This window comes from Oncorhynchus mykiss, chromosome 13 (assembly GCF_057628025.1).
Source record: "Oncorhynchus mykiss isolate SJ-2025 chromosome 13, ASM5762802v1, whole genome shotgun sequence".
Taxonomy (NCBI): Eukaryota; Metazoa; Chordata; class Actinopteri; order Salmoniformes; family Salmonidae; genus Oncorhynchus; species Oncorhynchus mykiss.
In genome coordinates this window covers 24,697,395-24,716,310 of record NC_143034.1, presented here as the reverse complement: position 1 = coordinate 24,716,310, position 18,916 = coordinate 24,697,395, and the positions used below count along the sequence as shown (strand labels likewise).

Genomic DNA, 18,916 nt, shown 5'->3' with positions numbered 1-18,916 from the left:
GTGTGAGATGCCGAAACATGCACACGCAGGCACACACATACACACACACACACACACACACAAAATTATTCAGGACTGTGAAATACACACAAAATTATTCAGGACTGTGAAATGCCGAAACGCACAACTCATAATTGGCTGGATCACCTCCAGCAGCTGATGATGGTTGATAGGAGTGTGTGTGTGTGTGTATGTGTGTGTGTGTGTGTGGTAAATCTATACTAGTTGATGTCCTGTTAAGAAGAGCTAGTTAGCGAAGAATTCATTAGCTCTGTATTTAGTGGTTATTTATCATCATTATTTATCATTGCCATGACGCCTATACATTAATGAGCCTTCACCGCAACAACAACTAATTATGTTACAATTTGATACAATTATAATGAATGGTATGGTAACACATTATACAGATATAGTATATTCCCAAAATAGTAATCAAGCTCACAATAAGAAACTTCTACTGGTTGTCTCCTATTCGCCCTTAGTAATGTTGACATGGACTTTCATAGTGTTCCCCTGAACAGTTAATAGGGGAATGGTCCCTGAACAGGGGAATGGTCAACCCCTGTTAGTGTCTGCTTCCCTTCAAACCCCTGTTAGTGTCTGCTTCCCTTCAAACCCCTGTTAGTGTCTGCTTCCCTTCAAACCCCTGTTAGTGTCTGCTTCCCTTCAAACCCCTGTTAGTGTCTGCTTCCCTTCAAACCCCTGTTAGTGTCTGCTTCCCTTCAAACCCCTGTTAGTGTCTGCTTTCCTTCAAACCTCTGTTAGTGTCTGCTTCCCTTCAAACCCCTGTTAGTGTCTGCTTCCCTTCAAATCTCTTGTTAGTGTCTGCTTCCCTTCAAACCCCTGTTAGTGTCTGCTTCCCTTCAAACCCCTGTTAGTGTCTGCTTCCCTTCAAACCCCTGTTAGTGTCTGCTTCCCTTCAAATCCCTGTTAGTGTCTGCTTCCCTTCAAATCTCTGTTAGTGTCTGCTTCCCTTCAAACCCCTGTTAGTGTCTGCTTCCCTTCAAATCCCTGTTAGTGTCTGCTTCCCTTCAAATCTCTGTTAGTGTCTGCTTCCCTTCAAACCCCTGTTAGTGTCTGTTTCCCTTCAAATCTCGGTTAGTGTCTGCTTCCCTTCAAACCCCTGTTAGTGTCTGCTTCCCTTCAAACCCCTGTTAGTGTCTGCTTCCCTTCAAATCTCTGTTAGTGTCTGCTGTTAGTGTCTGCTTCCCTTCAAATCTCTGTTAGTGTCTGCTTCCCTTCAAACCTCTGTTAGTGTCTGCTTCCCTTCAAACCCCTGTTAGTGTCTGCTTCCCTTCAAACCCCTGTTAGTATCTGCTTCCCTTCAAATCTCTGTTAGTGTCTGCTGTCAGTGTCTGCTTCCCTTTAGACCTATGTTAGTGTCTGCTTCCCTTTAGACCTCTGTTAGTGCCTGCTTCCCTTCAAACCCCTGTTAGTGTCTGCTTCCCTTCAAATCTCTGTTAGTGTCTGCTTCCCTTCAAATCTCTGTCTCTCTACTTTAGTGGAAGAAGGCATTCTCTCTCTCTCTCTCTCTCTCTCTCTCTCTCTCTCTCTCTCTCTCTCTCTCTCTCTCTCTCTCTCTCTCTCTCTCTCTCTCTCTCTCTCTCTCTCTCTCTCTCTCTCTCTCTCTCTCTCTCTCTCTCTCTCTCTCTCTCTCTCTCTCTCTCTCTCTCCTCTCTCTCTCTCTCTCTCCCTCCCTCTCTCTCTCCCTCTTTCTACATCAGTCAGACCCAGTGTTGTGTTTATTTGGGAGGAGTGATGCGTGATGAGTCTGTCTGCACATCAGAGCAGGGTTCTCAGACAGACTGGTCCAGCTGATGTTCTCCCTCCCTCTCTCTCTCTCTCTTTGTTCCCCTACCTTTTCTCTCTCTCTCTCTCCTTTTCTCTTGCTTCTTGGGCGGTTAACAGTAACACAGATTTTGTATTAAACTTTTCATTGACAAACGACTTAATGAATCAAAAGTGTAAAACAACGGAAGGCGGTGATTATATTTGACAAATGGAGCTGGCTATTACTGGTTTGGTAGAAGAGAAATGAGACATGAAATTCACGGACAGTACATCTTGTCGTCTTCCCAAATGTTTTTAAATGTCACAGAGTTGTCTCTCTCCTTCTTTGCGTCTCTCTCTTTCACTTCACGCCCTCTCTGTCTCTCTCTTTCTTACTTATTCCTTATCTCCGTTCTCCTCTCCCTTTCCCCCACCCAATCAAAATGACTACACGTTATCCCCCCTCTTCCCCAGCAGTGTGTCTGTCCGTTTCCATGACAATGACCTAAAATAATTATATAATTGTTTGAGAGTGATGGGGGGGGGGGCGGTAGCGTGGTAGCCCCCTGGAACATACAGACGCGCGCACACACACACACACACGAACAGAGCGTTGCTCACGTTACGTAACAGGCCCGGGCCTCGGCTCAGGAGAGATGACATCACCAGGAAGAAGAGAGGAAAAGAGGAGATAGGAGGAATATTTGGGGATTGCTTTTTCTGCTGTAACTGCTGCTCTGTTGCTTACACAGAGGAATGGGTCCCCTCTCTGTCTGTTTCTCTCTCTCTCTCTGTCTCTTTGTCTCTCTCTCTCTCTCTCTCTCTCTCTCTCTTTGTCTCTCTCTCTCTCTCTCTCTCTCTGTCTCTCTCTGTCTCTGTCTCTCTCTACTCTCTCTTTGTCTCTCTCTGTCTGTCTGTCTGTCTGTCTGTCTGTCTGTCTGTCTGTCTGTCTCTGTATGTCTGTCTGTCTCTGTCTGTCTGTCTGTCTCAGTTTCTCTCTATTTGTCTCTGTTATTCAAATTTCAGAGTGTTTTCACCAGGCTTATGGTATTTAAAATATAATACTATGCCCGGTGTATCTATTCATGAATTATCTGTTCAGGGAAGGACTGTGTGTGTGTGGATGGACCAATATTGTATGAGTGTGTTTGCAATGTTTGGGATGTTTGTGTTAATAGATTTGGCATTTGCTTGATTTAATATCCCAGTTAATGCAATCAGAGTAGAGTTCTAATCAAAATGATAAAGAAAGAGAACTGGACTTGGGTGTCATGCATAGGCCCCCGAGTTTGTACTGATCAGGTCACATGGCGAAGAAAAATTCCTATCCCCGAATGTATGTGTATTTTAAACAATTGTATGCACTAACCACAAAGTTTTGCTTAAATAAGAGAACACCTGGAAAAGTTGTTTCAAATAATACCTGACAACTCGTGTAGTTCCGCTTTGCATAATTGAAATTGAGAACCTCATCAACATCGTTAATCACTTAATGAACTTAATGGAACGTTTAACAAGCATGTAGGGGTTACCACGGTAATTATACACATCAAGTCTTGCTTTTAACGAACCCAAGAGAGCGACACAGCGCCCTAATGTGCTCATACATGTTCAGATTGCGGCTGGTTTCTCTTGCAGCCAGCTAACTTGCTGTGACACATCCATTTTAGTGATTTCACACACACACACACACACACGCACACACACACACACACACACACACCCATCCTCTCTCATTAGGTCCTGTTTGATGTACATGTGGAGATATTAGTTGTGATGAACAATATGAAATATGCAGTAGTGGCATTAGTTTCATTGTGTTTCGTCTTCTCAGTGAAGGAAGAGCGGGAGGAAGAAGGGAAGCGAGGGAGAGAGAGGAAGGATGGATGGCGCGCACTATATTTAAACTGCAGAGATTGCGGGATGGATGGATCTCCCTAAAGACTCTCAGAACGTCGCTCTCTTGCTCTCCAACTTTTCATCCCTTCGCTCCAACTATAAATAAATGAAACAGAGAAGGACAGGAGTGATGGAGAGAATATGAAAGAGGAAGAGAGAGGAGGAGAGGGAAAGAGTAAGGGATGATATCTCCAGTGGGAGGTATGGATATGTGTAGCTGTGGGATACACTGAGCCAACTTAATATCTTACCCACACACACAGTACACACACACACACAGTACCCACACAAACAGTTCCCACACAAACAGTACCCACACACACAGTACTCACACACGCAGTACCCACACACGCAGTACCCACACAAATAGTGCTCACACACGCAGTACCCACAAAAACAGTACCCACACATGCAGTACCCACAAAAACAGTACCCACACACGCAGTACCCATACATGCAGTATCCACACAAGAAGTGCCCACATATTCAGAACCCACATAAACAGTACCCACACAAAAATTGCCCACACATTCAGTACTCACAAACACAGTACCCACACATGCAGTGCCCACACATGCAGTACCCAATCAAAAAGTGCCCACACATTCAGAACCCACACAAGAATTGCCCACACATTAAGTACCCAATCAAAAAGTGCCCACACATTCAGAACCCACATAAACAGTACCCACACATTCAGTACCCACACATTCAGTACCCACACACACAGTACCCACACAAACAGTACCCACACACACAGTACCCACAAAAATAGTACCTACACAAACAGTACCCACACTAACAGTACCCACCCACACACAGTACCCAAACATATAGTACCCACACACGCAGTACCCACACATGCAGTACCCACACACAAACAGTACCCACACAAACAGTACCCACACACACAGTACCCACACACCGTACTTACACACACAGTACCCAAACATATAGTACCCACACACGGAGTACTCACACATGCAGTACCCACACAAATAGTACCCACATATATAGTACCCACACACACAGTGCCCACACAAATAGTACTCACACACGCAGTACCCACACAAACTGTGCTCACACAAGCAGTACCCACACACAGTACCCACACAAACAGTACCCACACAAACAGCACCCACACACACTGTACCCACACAAATAGTACCCACACAAACAGTACCCACACACACAGTACCCACACAAATAGTACCCACACGCACAGTACCCACACAAATAGTACCCACACGCACAGTACCCACACAAATAGTACCCACACACACATGCAGTACCCACACAGATAGTTCTCACACACACATTACCCACACAAATAGTACCCACACACGCAGTACCCACTCAAATAGTACTGACACACACATTACCCACACAAATAGTACCCACACACGCAGTACCCACATAAACAGTACCCACACACACAGGACCCACACAAATAGTACTCACACACACATTACCCACACAAATAGTACCCACACACGCAGTACCCACACACACAGTACCCACACAAATAGTACCCACACACGCAGTACCCACACAAATAGTACTCACACCCAGTACCCACACACGCAGTACCCACAAAAACAGTACCCACACACACAGGACCCACACAAACAGTACCCACACATGCAGTACCCACACATGCAGTACCCACACATGCAGCACCCACACACGTAGTACCCACACACGTTGTACCCACACACGCAGTACCCACACACCCAGTACCCACACACCCAGTACCCACACAAACAGTACCCACACACGCAGTACCTACACATGCAGCGCCCACACACGTAGTACCCACACACGTTGTACCCACACACGCAGTACCTACACATGCAGCGCCCACACACGTAGTACCCACACACGTTGTACCCACACACGCAGTACCTACACATGCAGAGCCCACACACAGCACATGGCATGTTTCCCAAAGTGATGAACTATCCCTTACAATCTGTTGACCTCTGACACTGTACATCTCATCAGAGAGGAGAAACCAGTAGTCATGATACTTGCGCTCTGTACTGTAAGAGACGGTGAAAGAGAGAGTGACTGAAAGAGGAAGCGGCATGACACACTGTATTAATCAAGAGAGAGGCGGAGAGAGGGGGGGAGACAGTTAGAGAGAGAGAGGTGGGTGAGAGAGAGACCATTAGAGTGAGAAAGAGAGGGAGGGAGAGGGGACAATTGGAGAGGGGAGAGAGAGACCATTAGAGGGAGAGGGAGCAGCAGAGTGAGGGTGGGACAGGGGGAGACCATTTTAGTGAGGGTGAGAGAGAGAGAGAGAGAGAGAGAGAGAGCGCAGCAGAGTGAGGGTGGGAGAGAGAGAGGGGGTACAGCTGACTGAGGTCTGATTGCTGATTGATGCATTGCCTTCCTCTGATTGAGCTTTAGTGAGGAGTGAACTGGGAGACTGGCTTATGATTGCAGAGAGTATTAAGTGGGGTGGTGGCAGTGTGTGTGCACGTGTGTGTGTGTCCACTTGTGCATACATATGGAGTCAGTGTTATCTACCAGCTCTCACAGTCTCGCGTCAGAAATAGACGTTCATCCCTGTTTCTCAAATCTAATGTTTGTAAGTTGTTCCAAACTTCAAATTTCTAGGTGTTTAAGGTTTAGTTTAGACATTAACTCAGAATGTTTCAGGTTAGGGTTAAGTTTGGGCATTAACTCCAAATGGTTAAGATAAGGGTTAAGGTTTGGGAAGGCTTTAAACAAAAATATAAAAAACGTTATATCGCTGGATTCAAACTTGCCACCTTTGGAATCAGAGGCTTACAGTGAACCTACTTGAAGGTAAAAACAAGCACTGTTGCCTCTAGTGGCCGGCTTCCACATCATCTCCCGACATCCTCAGACATGGATGGACGTCGAATACTGACTTGTATCATGGGTGACCTGGCTGAGTGTTATAGCCAACACAGAGTGTGTGTGTTATAGCCAACACAGAGTGTGTGTGTTATAGCCAACACAGAGTGTGTGTGTTATAGCCAGTAGGCGATAGAAGGCTCGGACCACCTCAGTAAACCCAGCTAACCTCATGCTAATTACCATGGTGTTCCAGGCCAGGCTTAGACAGCCTGGAGGAGGATCTCTGGTCCTTTCTTCCCCTCATTTTCTCTATATCTCTTTCTCTCATCTCTTTGATGTACACACTCTTGATGTGCACATTCTTTCTTTTTCTCTCTCTCTCTCTCTCTCTCTCCCTCTCTCTTTCTGTCTGTCGCTTTCTCTCTTTCGTTGTCTCTCGCTGTCTTGTGAGGCCATTAGCAAAGTGGAGAAGGTAGCCTGGAAAGAGAGATACATAGAGAGATTTGTCCACTCTGGAAAGTAAAAATTCTGTGGGGGTTTCAGTTGAGACCATAACACATTATAGACCATAACACATACAGTGCCTTGCAGAAGTATTTATCCCCCTTGGCGTTTTTCCTAATTTGTTGCATTACAACCTGTAATTCAAATTGATTTTTATTTGGATTTCATGTCATGGACATACACAAAATAGTCCAAATTGGTGAAGTTAAACATAAAATTACAACAACAAAAACGGAAAAGTGGTGCGTGTATATGTATCCACCCCCTTTCCTATGAAGCCCCTAAATAAGATCTGTTGCAACCAATTACCTTCAGAAGTCACATAATTAGTTAAATTAAGTCCACCTGTGTGCAATCTAAGTGTCACATGATCTCAATATTTATACACCTGTTCTGAAAGGCCCCAGAGTCTGCAACACCACTAAGCAAGGGGCACCACTTAGCAAGCGGCACCATGAAGACCAAGGAGCTCTCCAACACGTCAGGGACAAAGTTGTGGAGAAGTACAGATCAGGGTTGGGCCGCCCACCAAAACTCATGGGCCGGGCAAGGAGGGCATTAACCAGAGAGTCAACAAAGGGACCAAAGATAACCCTGAAGGAGCTGCAAAGCTCCGCAGCGGAGTTGGAATATCTGTCCATAGGACCACTTTAAGCCGTACACTCCACAGAACTGGGTTTTTATGGAAGAGTGACAAGAAAAAAAGCCATTGCTTAAAGAAAAAAATAAGAAAAAAACATTTGGTGTTCGCCAAAAGGCATGTGGGAGACTCCCAAAACATATGGAAGAAGGCACTCTGGTCAGATTAGACTAAAATTGAGCTTTTTGGCCATCAAGGAAAACGCTATGTCTGGCGCAAACCCAACACCTATCATCACCCCGAGAACACCATCACAGTGAAGCATGGTGGTGGCAGCATCATGCTGTGGGGATGTTTTTTCACCGGCATGGACTGGGAAACTGGTCAGAATTGAAGGAATGATGGATGGTGCTAAATACAGGGACATTCTTGAGGGAAACCTGTTTGTCTTCCAGAGATTTGAGACTGGGACGGAGGTTCACCTTCCAGCAGGACAATGACCCTAAGCATACTGCTAAAGCAACACTCAAGTGTTTAAGGGGAAACAATTAAATGTCTTGGCCTAGTCATAGCCCAGAGCTCAATACAATTGAAATCTGTGGAATGACATAAAGATTGCTGTACACCAGCGGAACCCATCCAACTTGAAGGAGCTGGAGCAGTTTTGCCTTGAAGAATGGGCAAAAATACCACTGGCTAGATGTGACAAGCTTATAGATGCATACCCCAAGAGACTTGCAGCTGTAATTGCTGCAAAATGTGGCTCTACAAAGTATTGACTTTGGGATGGTGAACGGTTATGCATGCTCAAGTTTTCTTGTTTGTTTCACAAGAAAAAATGGTGTATCTTCAAAGTGGTAGGCATGTTGTGTAAATCAAATGATACAACCCCCTCAAAAAATGTATTTTAATTCCAGGTTGTAAGGCAACAAAATAGGAAAAATGCCAAGGGGGTGAATACTTTCTCAAGCCACTGTATGCATTTTCTTACTGACGTTCAGGCATAAACGCTTTCCATATCTTCCACCCACAATAGCCATTATTCTGATAATGAATACTCGCAGTACCACATCTTTCCATATATTGTATTCCTCCAACATTCCCTTTCCATAATATACATCTGGATCTAGTAAAAAATGGTAAGTCGTATCAATACAGACACACACACTCTGCCAACCTTGTATCTATAGAGCACGTCAATGCTAATGGTCAATGTACTGTATACTAGTGAGAGTCTGCCCCCAGGTTAAAGATTTGTATTATTTTTGTGCACCTCTCTCCCTCTGCCACTTAAACCCACTCACTCTGGAGAAAACACCGTTGCTATGGAGTGGGTTGCTGCCTCGGCTTGCACTTGGCTACGTCGCCAGCTAGCACTCACTCCGACACAAGTAGTGGAGTTGATTATGTCAAATAGGAGTGAGTGAAGAGATGTGAACTCCATTCAAGGTAGATTGAAGGGTGAAAGATTCTGTCCCTTAAATGTTACATAGATATAAAGTAGTATAGTGCTATGATAACTTTATTTGACTTGATCATTATGACATTATAACAATATTATAATTAACATGACTTGATAGCTGTCATTTAGATCTTAATATCTGTCATTTAGATCTTGGCTGCCCCTACCCCGGTCAACAACCTCCCACAGCAACTTGCCCAAACCTCCCCCATTTCTCCTTCCCCCAAATCCAGATAGCTGATGTTCTGAAAGAGTTGCAAAATCTGGACCCCTACAAATCGACTGGGCTAGACAATCTGGACCCTCTCTTTCTAAAAATTAGCAGTCGCAAATGTTGCAAACCCGATTACTAGCCTGTTCAAACTCTCTTTCGTATCATTTGAGATGCCCAAAGATTGGAAAGCTGTCGTGGTCATACCCCTCTTCAAAGGGGGAGACACTCTAGACCCAAACTGTTACAGACCTATATCTATCCCACCCTGCCTTTTAAGGTCTTTGAAAGCCAAGTTAACAAACAGATTACCGATCATTTCGAATCCCACCTTAACTTCTCCGCTATGCAATCTGGTTTCTGAGTTGGAAAGGGGTGCACCTCAGCCACGCTCAAGGTCCTAAACTATATAATAACCGCCATTGATAAAAGACAATACTGTGCAGCCGTTTTCATCGACCTGGCCAAGGCTTTCGACTCTGTCAATCACCACATCCTTATCGGCAGACTCAACAGCCTTGGTTCCTCAAATGACTACCTCGCCTGGTTCACCAACTACTTCTCAGACAGAGTTCAGTATGTCAAATCGAAGGGACTGTTATCCGGACCTCTGGCAGTCTCTATGGGGGTGCCGCAGGGTTCAATTCTTGGGACGACTCTTTTCTCTGTATACACCAATGATATCGCTCTTGCTGTTGGTGATTCTCTGTTCCACCTCTACGCAAACGACACCATTCTGTATACTTCTCGCCCTTCTTTGGACACTGTGTTAACAAACCTCCAGATGAGATTCAATGCCATACAACTCTCCTTTTGTGGCCTCCAACTGCTCTTAAATGCAAGTAAAACTAAATGCATGCTCTTCAACCGATCGCTGTCGGCACCTGCCTGCCCGTCCAGCATCACTACTCTGGACGGTTCTGACTTAGAATATGTGGACAATTACAAATACCTAGGTGTCTGGTTAGACTGTAAACTCACCTTCCAGACTCACATTAAGCATCTCCAATCCAAAATTAAATCTAGAATCGGCTTTCCATTTCGCAACAAAGCATCCTTCACTCATGCTTCCAAGCATACCCTCGTAAAACTGACTATCCTACCGATCCTTGACTTTGGCGATGTCATTAATAAAAAGTCTCCAACACTCTACTCAGCAAATTGGATGCAGTCTATCACAGTGCCATCTGTTTTGTCACCAAAGTCCCATATACTACTCACCACTGTGACCTGTATGCTCTCGTTGGCTGGCCCTCACTTCATATTCGTCGCCAAACCCACTGGCTCCAGGTCATCTATAAGTCTTTGCTAGGTAAAGCCCCGCCTTATCTCAGCTCACTGGTCACCATAGCAGCACCCACCCGTAGCACGAGCTCCAGCAGGTATATTTCACTGGTCACCCCCAAAGCCTATTCCTCCTTTGGCCACCTTTCCTTCCAGTTCTCTGTCGACAATGACTGGAACAAATTGCAAAAATCACTGAAGCTGGAGACTCATATCTCCCTCACTAACTTTAAGCATCAGCTGTCAGAGCAGCTCACAGATCACTGCACCTGTACATAGCCCATCTGTAAATAGCCTATCTGTAAATTGCCCATCCAACTACCTCATCACCATATTGTTATTTATTTAGCTATTTTGCACCCCAGTATCTCTACTTGCACATTCATCTTCTGCACATCTATCACTCCTGTGTTTAATTGCTAAATTGTAATTACTTCGCCACTACGTCCTATTTATTGCCTTACCTCCCTAATCTTACGTCATTTGCCGACACTGTATGTAGATTTTGTCTATTGTGTTATTGACTGTACATTTGTTTTTATTCCATGTGTAACTCTGTGTTGTTGTTTGTGTTGCACTGCTTTGCTTTATCTTGGCCAGGTCACAGTTGTGAATGAGAACTTGTTCTCAACTGGCCTACCTGGTTAAATAATGGTGAAATAAAAATGTAGATCTTAATATCTGTCATTTAGATCTTAATATCTGTCATTTGGATCTTAATATCTGTCATTTAGATGTTGTCTGTCATTTAGATCTTAATATCTGTCATTTAGATCTTAATATCTGTCATTTAGATCTTAATATCTGTCATTTGGATCTTAATATCTGTCATTTAGATGTTGTCTGTCATTTAGATCTTAATATCTGTCATTTAGATGTTGTATGTCATTTAGATCTTAATATCTGTCATTTAGATGTTGTCTGTCATTTAGATCTTAATATCTGTCATTTAGATCTTAATATCTGTCACATAGATCTTAATATCTGTCATTTAGATATTGTCTGTCATTTAGATCTTAATATCTGTCATTTGGATCTTAATATCTGTCATTTGGATCTTAATATCTGTCATTTAGATGTTGTCTGTCATTTAGATGAGTGGTCATGGGTTACTTACCTGTGTGTGTGCGTGCGCCTGCCTGTCTACAGTAATGGCATGTACATGAGTGAGTACAAAACAGTACAGTACAAGGTAGACAAGATAACTAATTTCATGAGTCTACTGTCATTAATCCACCACATTACTGTATCTTTGTTGAGAGGATAACCTTCATACTGCAACACAGCACTAGTCACGTCCCATTTCTACCTTTCTTTCTCTCTTTCTCACTTCCTCTCTGACCTCCGTTGTCCTTATACAGGTGTGTTAATGCCTTTTCCTGACAAAGAACACACACACACACACACACACACACACACACACACACACACACACACACACACACACACACACACACGCACACAGTACCCTGTTCATGGACTATGGAGAAGCCAGCTGTACCTTTTTTCTTCTAAAGCACGGGCATCTTTTGTGCTCTTGAAATGGCCCTCCAATACCCCACCGTTGTACAATATAATCATGTGACTCATATCTCAAATGCAACATTTCCATAAAAGTGAGGAGTTATTAGAGTTATTTAGAAGAGATACTGTACCGTCTCTACATTTAGTGGTGCATCAGGGTGAAACTCTCTGCAGGCAATGCTTTAGAGTGTTTGTGCCATTGGCGCACACAGATCAAGACGCCTGCCCTGCCTACACAGTGTGTGTGTGCGTGCATACTTGCTTGAATGTGTGTGCACACGATTTCTCATATCTTGTGTGCATGCGCGTGTGCGTGCATGGGCACCTCCATGTGTGTGGAAGGGTGTTGACTTGGCTGTGAGTTGGTATCTGGCATCGTGGTACTGTTCACAGTAGAGAGGGCCAGGGTGGTGGAGTGTTGGACATGGCTGGGCACATCTGCTGCCTGTATCCCTCTGGCAATGGGTATTAGTCTGGGCACACATTACACTCTGCCATGCTACAGACAGACGGACGGACGGACGGACGGACGGTCGGTCGGTTGTAGCACCCACTGCTGTGTTTTCAGTTTCACACATAGAGATGTAATGGCCTCCTCGGTGGCAGCAGGGGCTCATGATAAAACAGGATTTGGGCCAAGTGCTCACCCTCTATACAACTCTAAAGTTTGATGTTAAAGATGAATTGGGGTGGTGGAATTGTAGTGCTTCAGTGGTAATGTACTCATGCATGAACTTAATGTATGTGGAACGTGTTTGTGTGAGTGCTGCCTGTCCCTATGGGAATTCTACAGTAGGCATGAACAACCCTTCTTCAACAGTCATTGAACAGTCATTAGAAGGTTTTATCTTCTGTCTGTGAAGACCTTCTCTCTCTTTCTTCCTTTTCTTTTGTTTTCTGTCTCTCTCTCTCTTTCTCTGGTTCTTTCTCTCTTCTCTCTCTCTGTTCTTCTCTTTCTTCTCTCCATTTCTCTCCCTGGTTCCTAGAGCAGATCCCTTTATCCTCTCTGTAATGTTTATTTCCCATCATAATAATGTGTTTTCCTTAGCAAACAGAACAGAAAAGGCGTAGGCAGGGCAGGCGTCTTGATCTGTGTGCGTGTGCGTGTGCGTGTGTGTGTGTGTGTGCGTGCGCATGCTTCCGTGCGTGTAGCACTCGTAGCTGTAAAAATTAAACACATCCAGCTGCCGACACCAAGATACACACACACACACACACACACACACACACACACACACACACACACACACACACACACACACACACCATGAGATGTCCTTCCTCCTCCTGCTCTCTACTCTCTGTGTTGTTTTACTGTGTGCTCTGTGTTCTGTTAGACTTGTTTCCTAATATAACATAGGAACAGACCTGTGTTCAATCAAACACATGCAGAATGTACGGCACACGGGTCACCGGAGAACTAGGTCCCTTTCACACTACTGAGCTGAGCAACCGCTGAGCTGTACTGTGCCGGCCTGGTTACTCTTCCACTGTCGTTGCTGGAAAGGACGACATCTGAGCCAGCACAGTATGTCTCAGGTCGACAGGAGAGTGGGAAAAGGATAATCCACTCAGGAACATTGAGAGGTTGAGTTAGTTTGCAGTGTGAATGAGTCAGGGAAAGGTAGAAGCTGAAAGGTTGGGAAGAGGTGAACTAAGTTTATGCAGGTGAGGAGGAAAAGCCATTTTAGAGTGTTGGGATTCAGCTGCTGTAGCTAGCTGACTGACTGCCCCCCCCCCCCCCCCCACACACATTGGCTACCTGAACTATCTGCATTCTGTCCCGTTACCCAACCCCTCTTTTACGCTGCTGCTACTCTCTGTATATCATATATGCATAGTCACTTTAACTATACATTCATGTACATACTACCTCAATTAGCCCGACTAACGGGCCCCCCCCCGCATTGGCTACCTGAACTATCTGCATTTTGTCCCGATACCCAACCCCTCTTTTATGCTGCTGCTACTCTCTGTTTATCCTATATGCATAGTCACTTTAACCATACCTCCATGTACATACTACCTCAATTAGTCCGACTAACCGGTGCCTGTATATAGCCTTGCTACTGTTATAGCCTCGCTACTGTTATATTTCACTGTCTTTTTACTGTTGTTTTTATTTTTTTACTTATCTAAGTTTACATACACTTAGGTTGGAGTCACTCAAACTTGTTTTTCAACCACTCCACAAATTTCTTGTTAACAAACTATAGTTTTGGCAAGTCGATTAGGACAACTACTTTGTGCATGACACAAGTCATTTTTCCAACAATTGTTAACAGACAGATTATTTCACTTACAATTCACTGTATCACAATTCCAGTGGGTCAGAAGTTTACATACACTAAGTTGCCTGTGCCTTTAAACAGCTTGGAAAATTCCAGAAAATTATTTCATGGCTTTAGAAGCTTCTGATAGGCTAATTGACATCATTTGAGTCAATTGGAGGTCTACCTGTGGATGTATTTCAAGGCCTACCTTCAAACTCAGTGCCTCTTTACTTGACATCCTGGGAAAACAAAAGACCTCAGAAAATAAATTGTAGACCTCCACAAGTCTAGTTCATCCTTGGGAGCAATTTCCAAACGCCTGAAGGTACCACGTTCATCTGTACAAACAATAGTACGCAAGTATAAACACCATGGGACCACACAGCCGTCATACCGCTCAGGAAGGAGACGCGTTCTGTCTCCTAGAGATGAACGTACTATGGTGCAACAAGTGCAAATCAATCTCAGAACAACAGCAAAGGGTCTTGGGAAGTTGCTGGAGGAAACAGGTACATAAGTATCTATATCCACAGTAAAACGAGTCCTATATCGACATAACCTGAAAGGTCGCTCAACAAGGAAGAAGCCACTGCTCCAAAAATGCCATAAAAAAGCCAGACTACGGTTTGCTACTTCACATGGGGACAAATATCATACTTTTTGGAGAAATGTCCTCTGGTCTGATGAAACAAAAAGGGAAGTGTTTGGCCATAATGACCATCATTATATTTGAAGGAAAAAGGGGGAGGCTGTGAAGCATGGGGGTGACAGCATCATGTTGTGGGGGTGCTTTGCTGCAGCAGGGACTGGTGCACTTCACAAAATAGATGGCATCATTATGTGGATATATTGAAGCAACATCTCAAGACATCAGTCAGGAAGTTAAAGGTTGGTCGCAAATGGGTCTTCCAAATGGACAACGACCCCAAGCATACTTCCAAAGTTGTGGCAAAATGGCTTAAGGACCACAAAGTCAAGGTATTGGAGTGGCCATCACAAAGCCCTGACCTCAATCCCATAGACAATTTGTGGGCAGAACTGAAAAAGCGTGTGCGAGCAAGGAGGCCTACAAACCTGACTCAGTTACACCAGCTCTGTCAGGAGGAATGGCCCAAAATTCAACCAACTTATTGTGGGAAGCTTGTGGAAGTCTACCCGCAACGTTTGACTCAAGTTAAACAATTTAAAGGCAATGCTACCAAATACTATTTGAGTGTAAACTTCTGACTCACTGGGAATATGATGAAATAAATTCAATCTGAAATAAATAATTCTCTCTACTATTATTCTGACATTTCACATTCTTAAAATAAAGTGGTGATCCTAACTGACCTAAGACAGGGAATAATTTTTACTACGACTAAGTGACAGGAATTGTGAGAAACTGAGTTTAAATGTATTTGGCTAAGGTGTATGTAAACTTTCGACTTCAACTGTACCTATTTATTACTTAAAAATTGCACTGTTGGTTAGGGCTTGTAAGTAAGCATTTCACTCTAAGGTCTTCACCTGTTGTTTTTGGCGCACATGACAAATATACTTTGATTTGATTTGGAATAGCATTACTGTATTAGCAGCTATTAGCATTGGTGGAAGCAGTGGTTGTGCTAGCTACTAGATATAGCCACTAGCTAGCACAACGTTGACCGTCTGGCTGGCCTTTCCAGTGGAAATGTGGTGAAATCCGGAGCAGATGTTAGCAGTGGCCCATGAATAGACTGTTGATTGGTGGACGAGGTGGGATGATGAGAAAAAGGAGAGAGGAGCCTGGAGAATGAATGGAGGGAGAGAGAAGGAAGGAGAATGATGAATGGAGGGAGAGGGAAGGAAGTGTGGAGTGAAAGGATAACAGAGGTATTTAAGCTCTCTTTTTCTTTCTTTCTATCTCTTATTTTTCTCTGTCTCTTTCTCTTTCTCCCTGTCTCCTTTCTCCTCTCTCTTTCCACCTCTCTTTCCCCCTCTCTCTTTTCCCCTCTTTCTCTCTCTTACACACTTTTTTTCTGCACAATAAGGAGTGATAGCTTCTAGCGCTTCTTGTACCACTTCCTCTTGTAGCCCTACTCTCTTTCCATGTATAATTTCCCTCTCTCCTCCTCACCCTACATATCCTAACCCTGAGCTCTATTTTTACTCTCTCTCTCTCCTCCCTTTGTCCTTTTCTTTGCTCTCACTTTATCCATCTCTTTTTCTCTTCTCCTCTGGTGGGTCTTTCAGTTGTCAGAGGAGGCGTACACACACACACACACACACACACACACACACACACACACTCATACACACACACTCATACACACAATCCTTGGCAGGATGCTGCAGGACTATCATACAGACACACACTCACAGATGGACGGACGCAGGCATGCACACACACACAAATAGACATTTAGGCAAGGTGCTGCAGGGCCAGCCCTTGTCAGTTCATATGAGTTATGTGTCCTCCATTAGCTTGTGAGTAGCATTGACCTCACAGGACAGACGTCAGAACACACACACACACCATCCATCCATCCACACACATATACACACAAACACACAATCTCTTGCTTGAGTAACCCGAAATCTCTGTCTCTTCCAGCTTTGCACGAGTTCCCTACAGATCTGTTTACCCACAGGGAGAGGACAGAAGGAGCTGTGGCCCTACACGTCCTGTGTGTGAGTTCAGTCTTCTTCACTTTGATGTCTGTCTGTCTGTCTGTCTGTCACCCAAGGTTGCTGGTTCGAATCCCCAAACCGTCAAGGTTTAAAAATCTGCCTTTCTGCTTCTGCCAACAACAACTGGATTCTGATTAAGGCAGCTCCCCTCATCTCTCTGATTCAGAGACATTGGGTTAAATGCAGAAGACACATTTTGATTGACTAGGTATCCCCTTTCCCACTAGGTATCCCCTTTCCCACTAGATATCCCCTTTCCCACTAGGTATCCCCTTTCCCACTAGGTATCCCCTTTCCCACTAGGTATCCCCTTTCCCACTAGGTATCCCCTTTCCCACTAGATATCCCCTTTCCCACTAGGTATCCCCTTTCCCACTAGGTATCCCCTTTCCCACTAGGTATCCCCTTTCCCACTAGGTATCCCCTTTCCCACTAGATATCCCCTTTCCCACTAGGTATCCCCTTTCCCACTAGATATCCCCTTTCCCACTAGGTATCCCCTTTCCCCCTAGGTATCCCCTTTCCCACTAGATATCCCCTTTCCCACTAGGTATCCCCTTTCCCACTAGATATCCCCTTTCCCACTAGGTATCCCCTTTCCCACTAGATATCCCCTTTCCCACTAGGTATCCCCTTTCCCACTAGGTATCCCCTTTCCCACTAGGTATCCCCTTTCCCACTAGGTATCCCCTTTCCCACTAGATATCCCCTTTCCCACTAGGTATCCTCTTTCCCACTAGGTATCCCCTTTCCCACTAGGTATCCTCTTTCCCACTAGGTATCCCCTTTCCCACTAGGTATCCCCTTTCCCACTAGGTATCCCCTTTCCCACTAGATATCCCCTTTCCCACTAGATATCCCCTTTCCCACTAGGTATCCCCTTTCCCACTAGATATCCCCTTTCCCACTAGGTATCCCCTTTCCCACTAGATATCCCCTTTCCCACTAGGTATCCCCTTTCCCACTAGGTATCCCCTTTCCCACTAGGTATCCCCTTTCCCACTAGGTATCCCCTTTCCCACTAGGTATCCCCTTTCCCACTAGATATCCCCTTTCCCACTAGGTATCCTCTTTCCCACTAGGTATCCCCTTTCCCACTAGGTATCCTCTTTCCCACTAGGTATCCCCTTTCCCACTAGGTATCCCCTTTCCCACTAGGTATCCCCTTTCCCACTAGGTATCCCCTTTCCCACTAGGTATCCCCTTTCCCACTAGGTATCCCCTTTCCCACTAGGTATCCCCTTTCCCACTAGGTATCCCCTTTCCCACTAGGTATCCCCTTTCCCCCTAGGTATCCCCTTTCCCACTAGGTATCCCCTTTCCCATGTCTCTGTGTGTGTATTTAATCAACCTTTCACCTCAATAATCTATTTTAAGTTCCCGTAAAAAAAACATAGTGGAAAACGAACAACTTCACGTCAGTCCCCCTGTATTTCTCGGCTGGCTGGGTGTTTGTGCATAGTGCGAACCATGGGATAATTGTTAGCGGGCCGCCATCCAAGGCTTAACAAATGGCCCCCGAGTCCAAGCTATCCCGCTTGGAGGAACAGAACAGAACACAGCATCTGGTACTGAATGAGGCCTGCCAAGTGTGTGTGTGTGTGTGTGTGTGTGTGTGTGTGTGTGTGTGTGTGTGTGTGTGTGTGTGTGTGTGTGTGTGTGTGTGTGTGTGTGTGTGTGTGTGTGTGTGTGTGTGTGTGTGTGTGTGTGTGTGTGTGTGTGTGTGTGTGTGTGTGTGTGTGTGTGTGTGTGTGTGTGTGTGTGTGTGTGCTCCTCACTCTAGCTGGGGTCCTGTCAGCACAGCCGGCATTTTATTTATTGCCGGTTGGAAATACACACCCAATTACAACCAGATTTAGGTGTAGACTCTGAGCAGAGTGAGTGAGAGAGAGAGAGACAAGAACTTCCATCAAATATAGTGGACT

The 18,916-nt window shown here is 44.8% G+C and overlaps 1 protein-coding gene across 1 annotated transcript in view; it reads left to right on the top strand.

Annotated features, from left to right (window-relative positions):
* The window catches only part of LOC110487295 (sodium/potassium/calcium exchanger 3), a 60,715-nt gene that overhangs the window by 22,688 nt on the left and 19,111 nt on the right, over nucleotides 1-18,916 (top strand). The window contains exon 3 of the mRNA XM_036940429.2: nucleotides 16,915-16,991. Coding sequence (XP_036796324.1) covers nucleotides 16,915-16,991 — 77 coding nt within the window. The remainder of the gene's footprint in view (nucleotides 1-16,914; nucleotides 16,992-18,916) is intronic.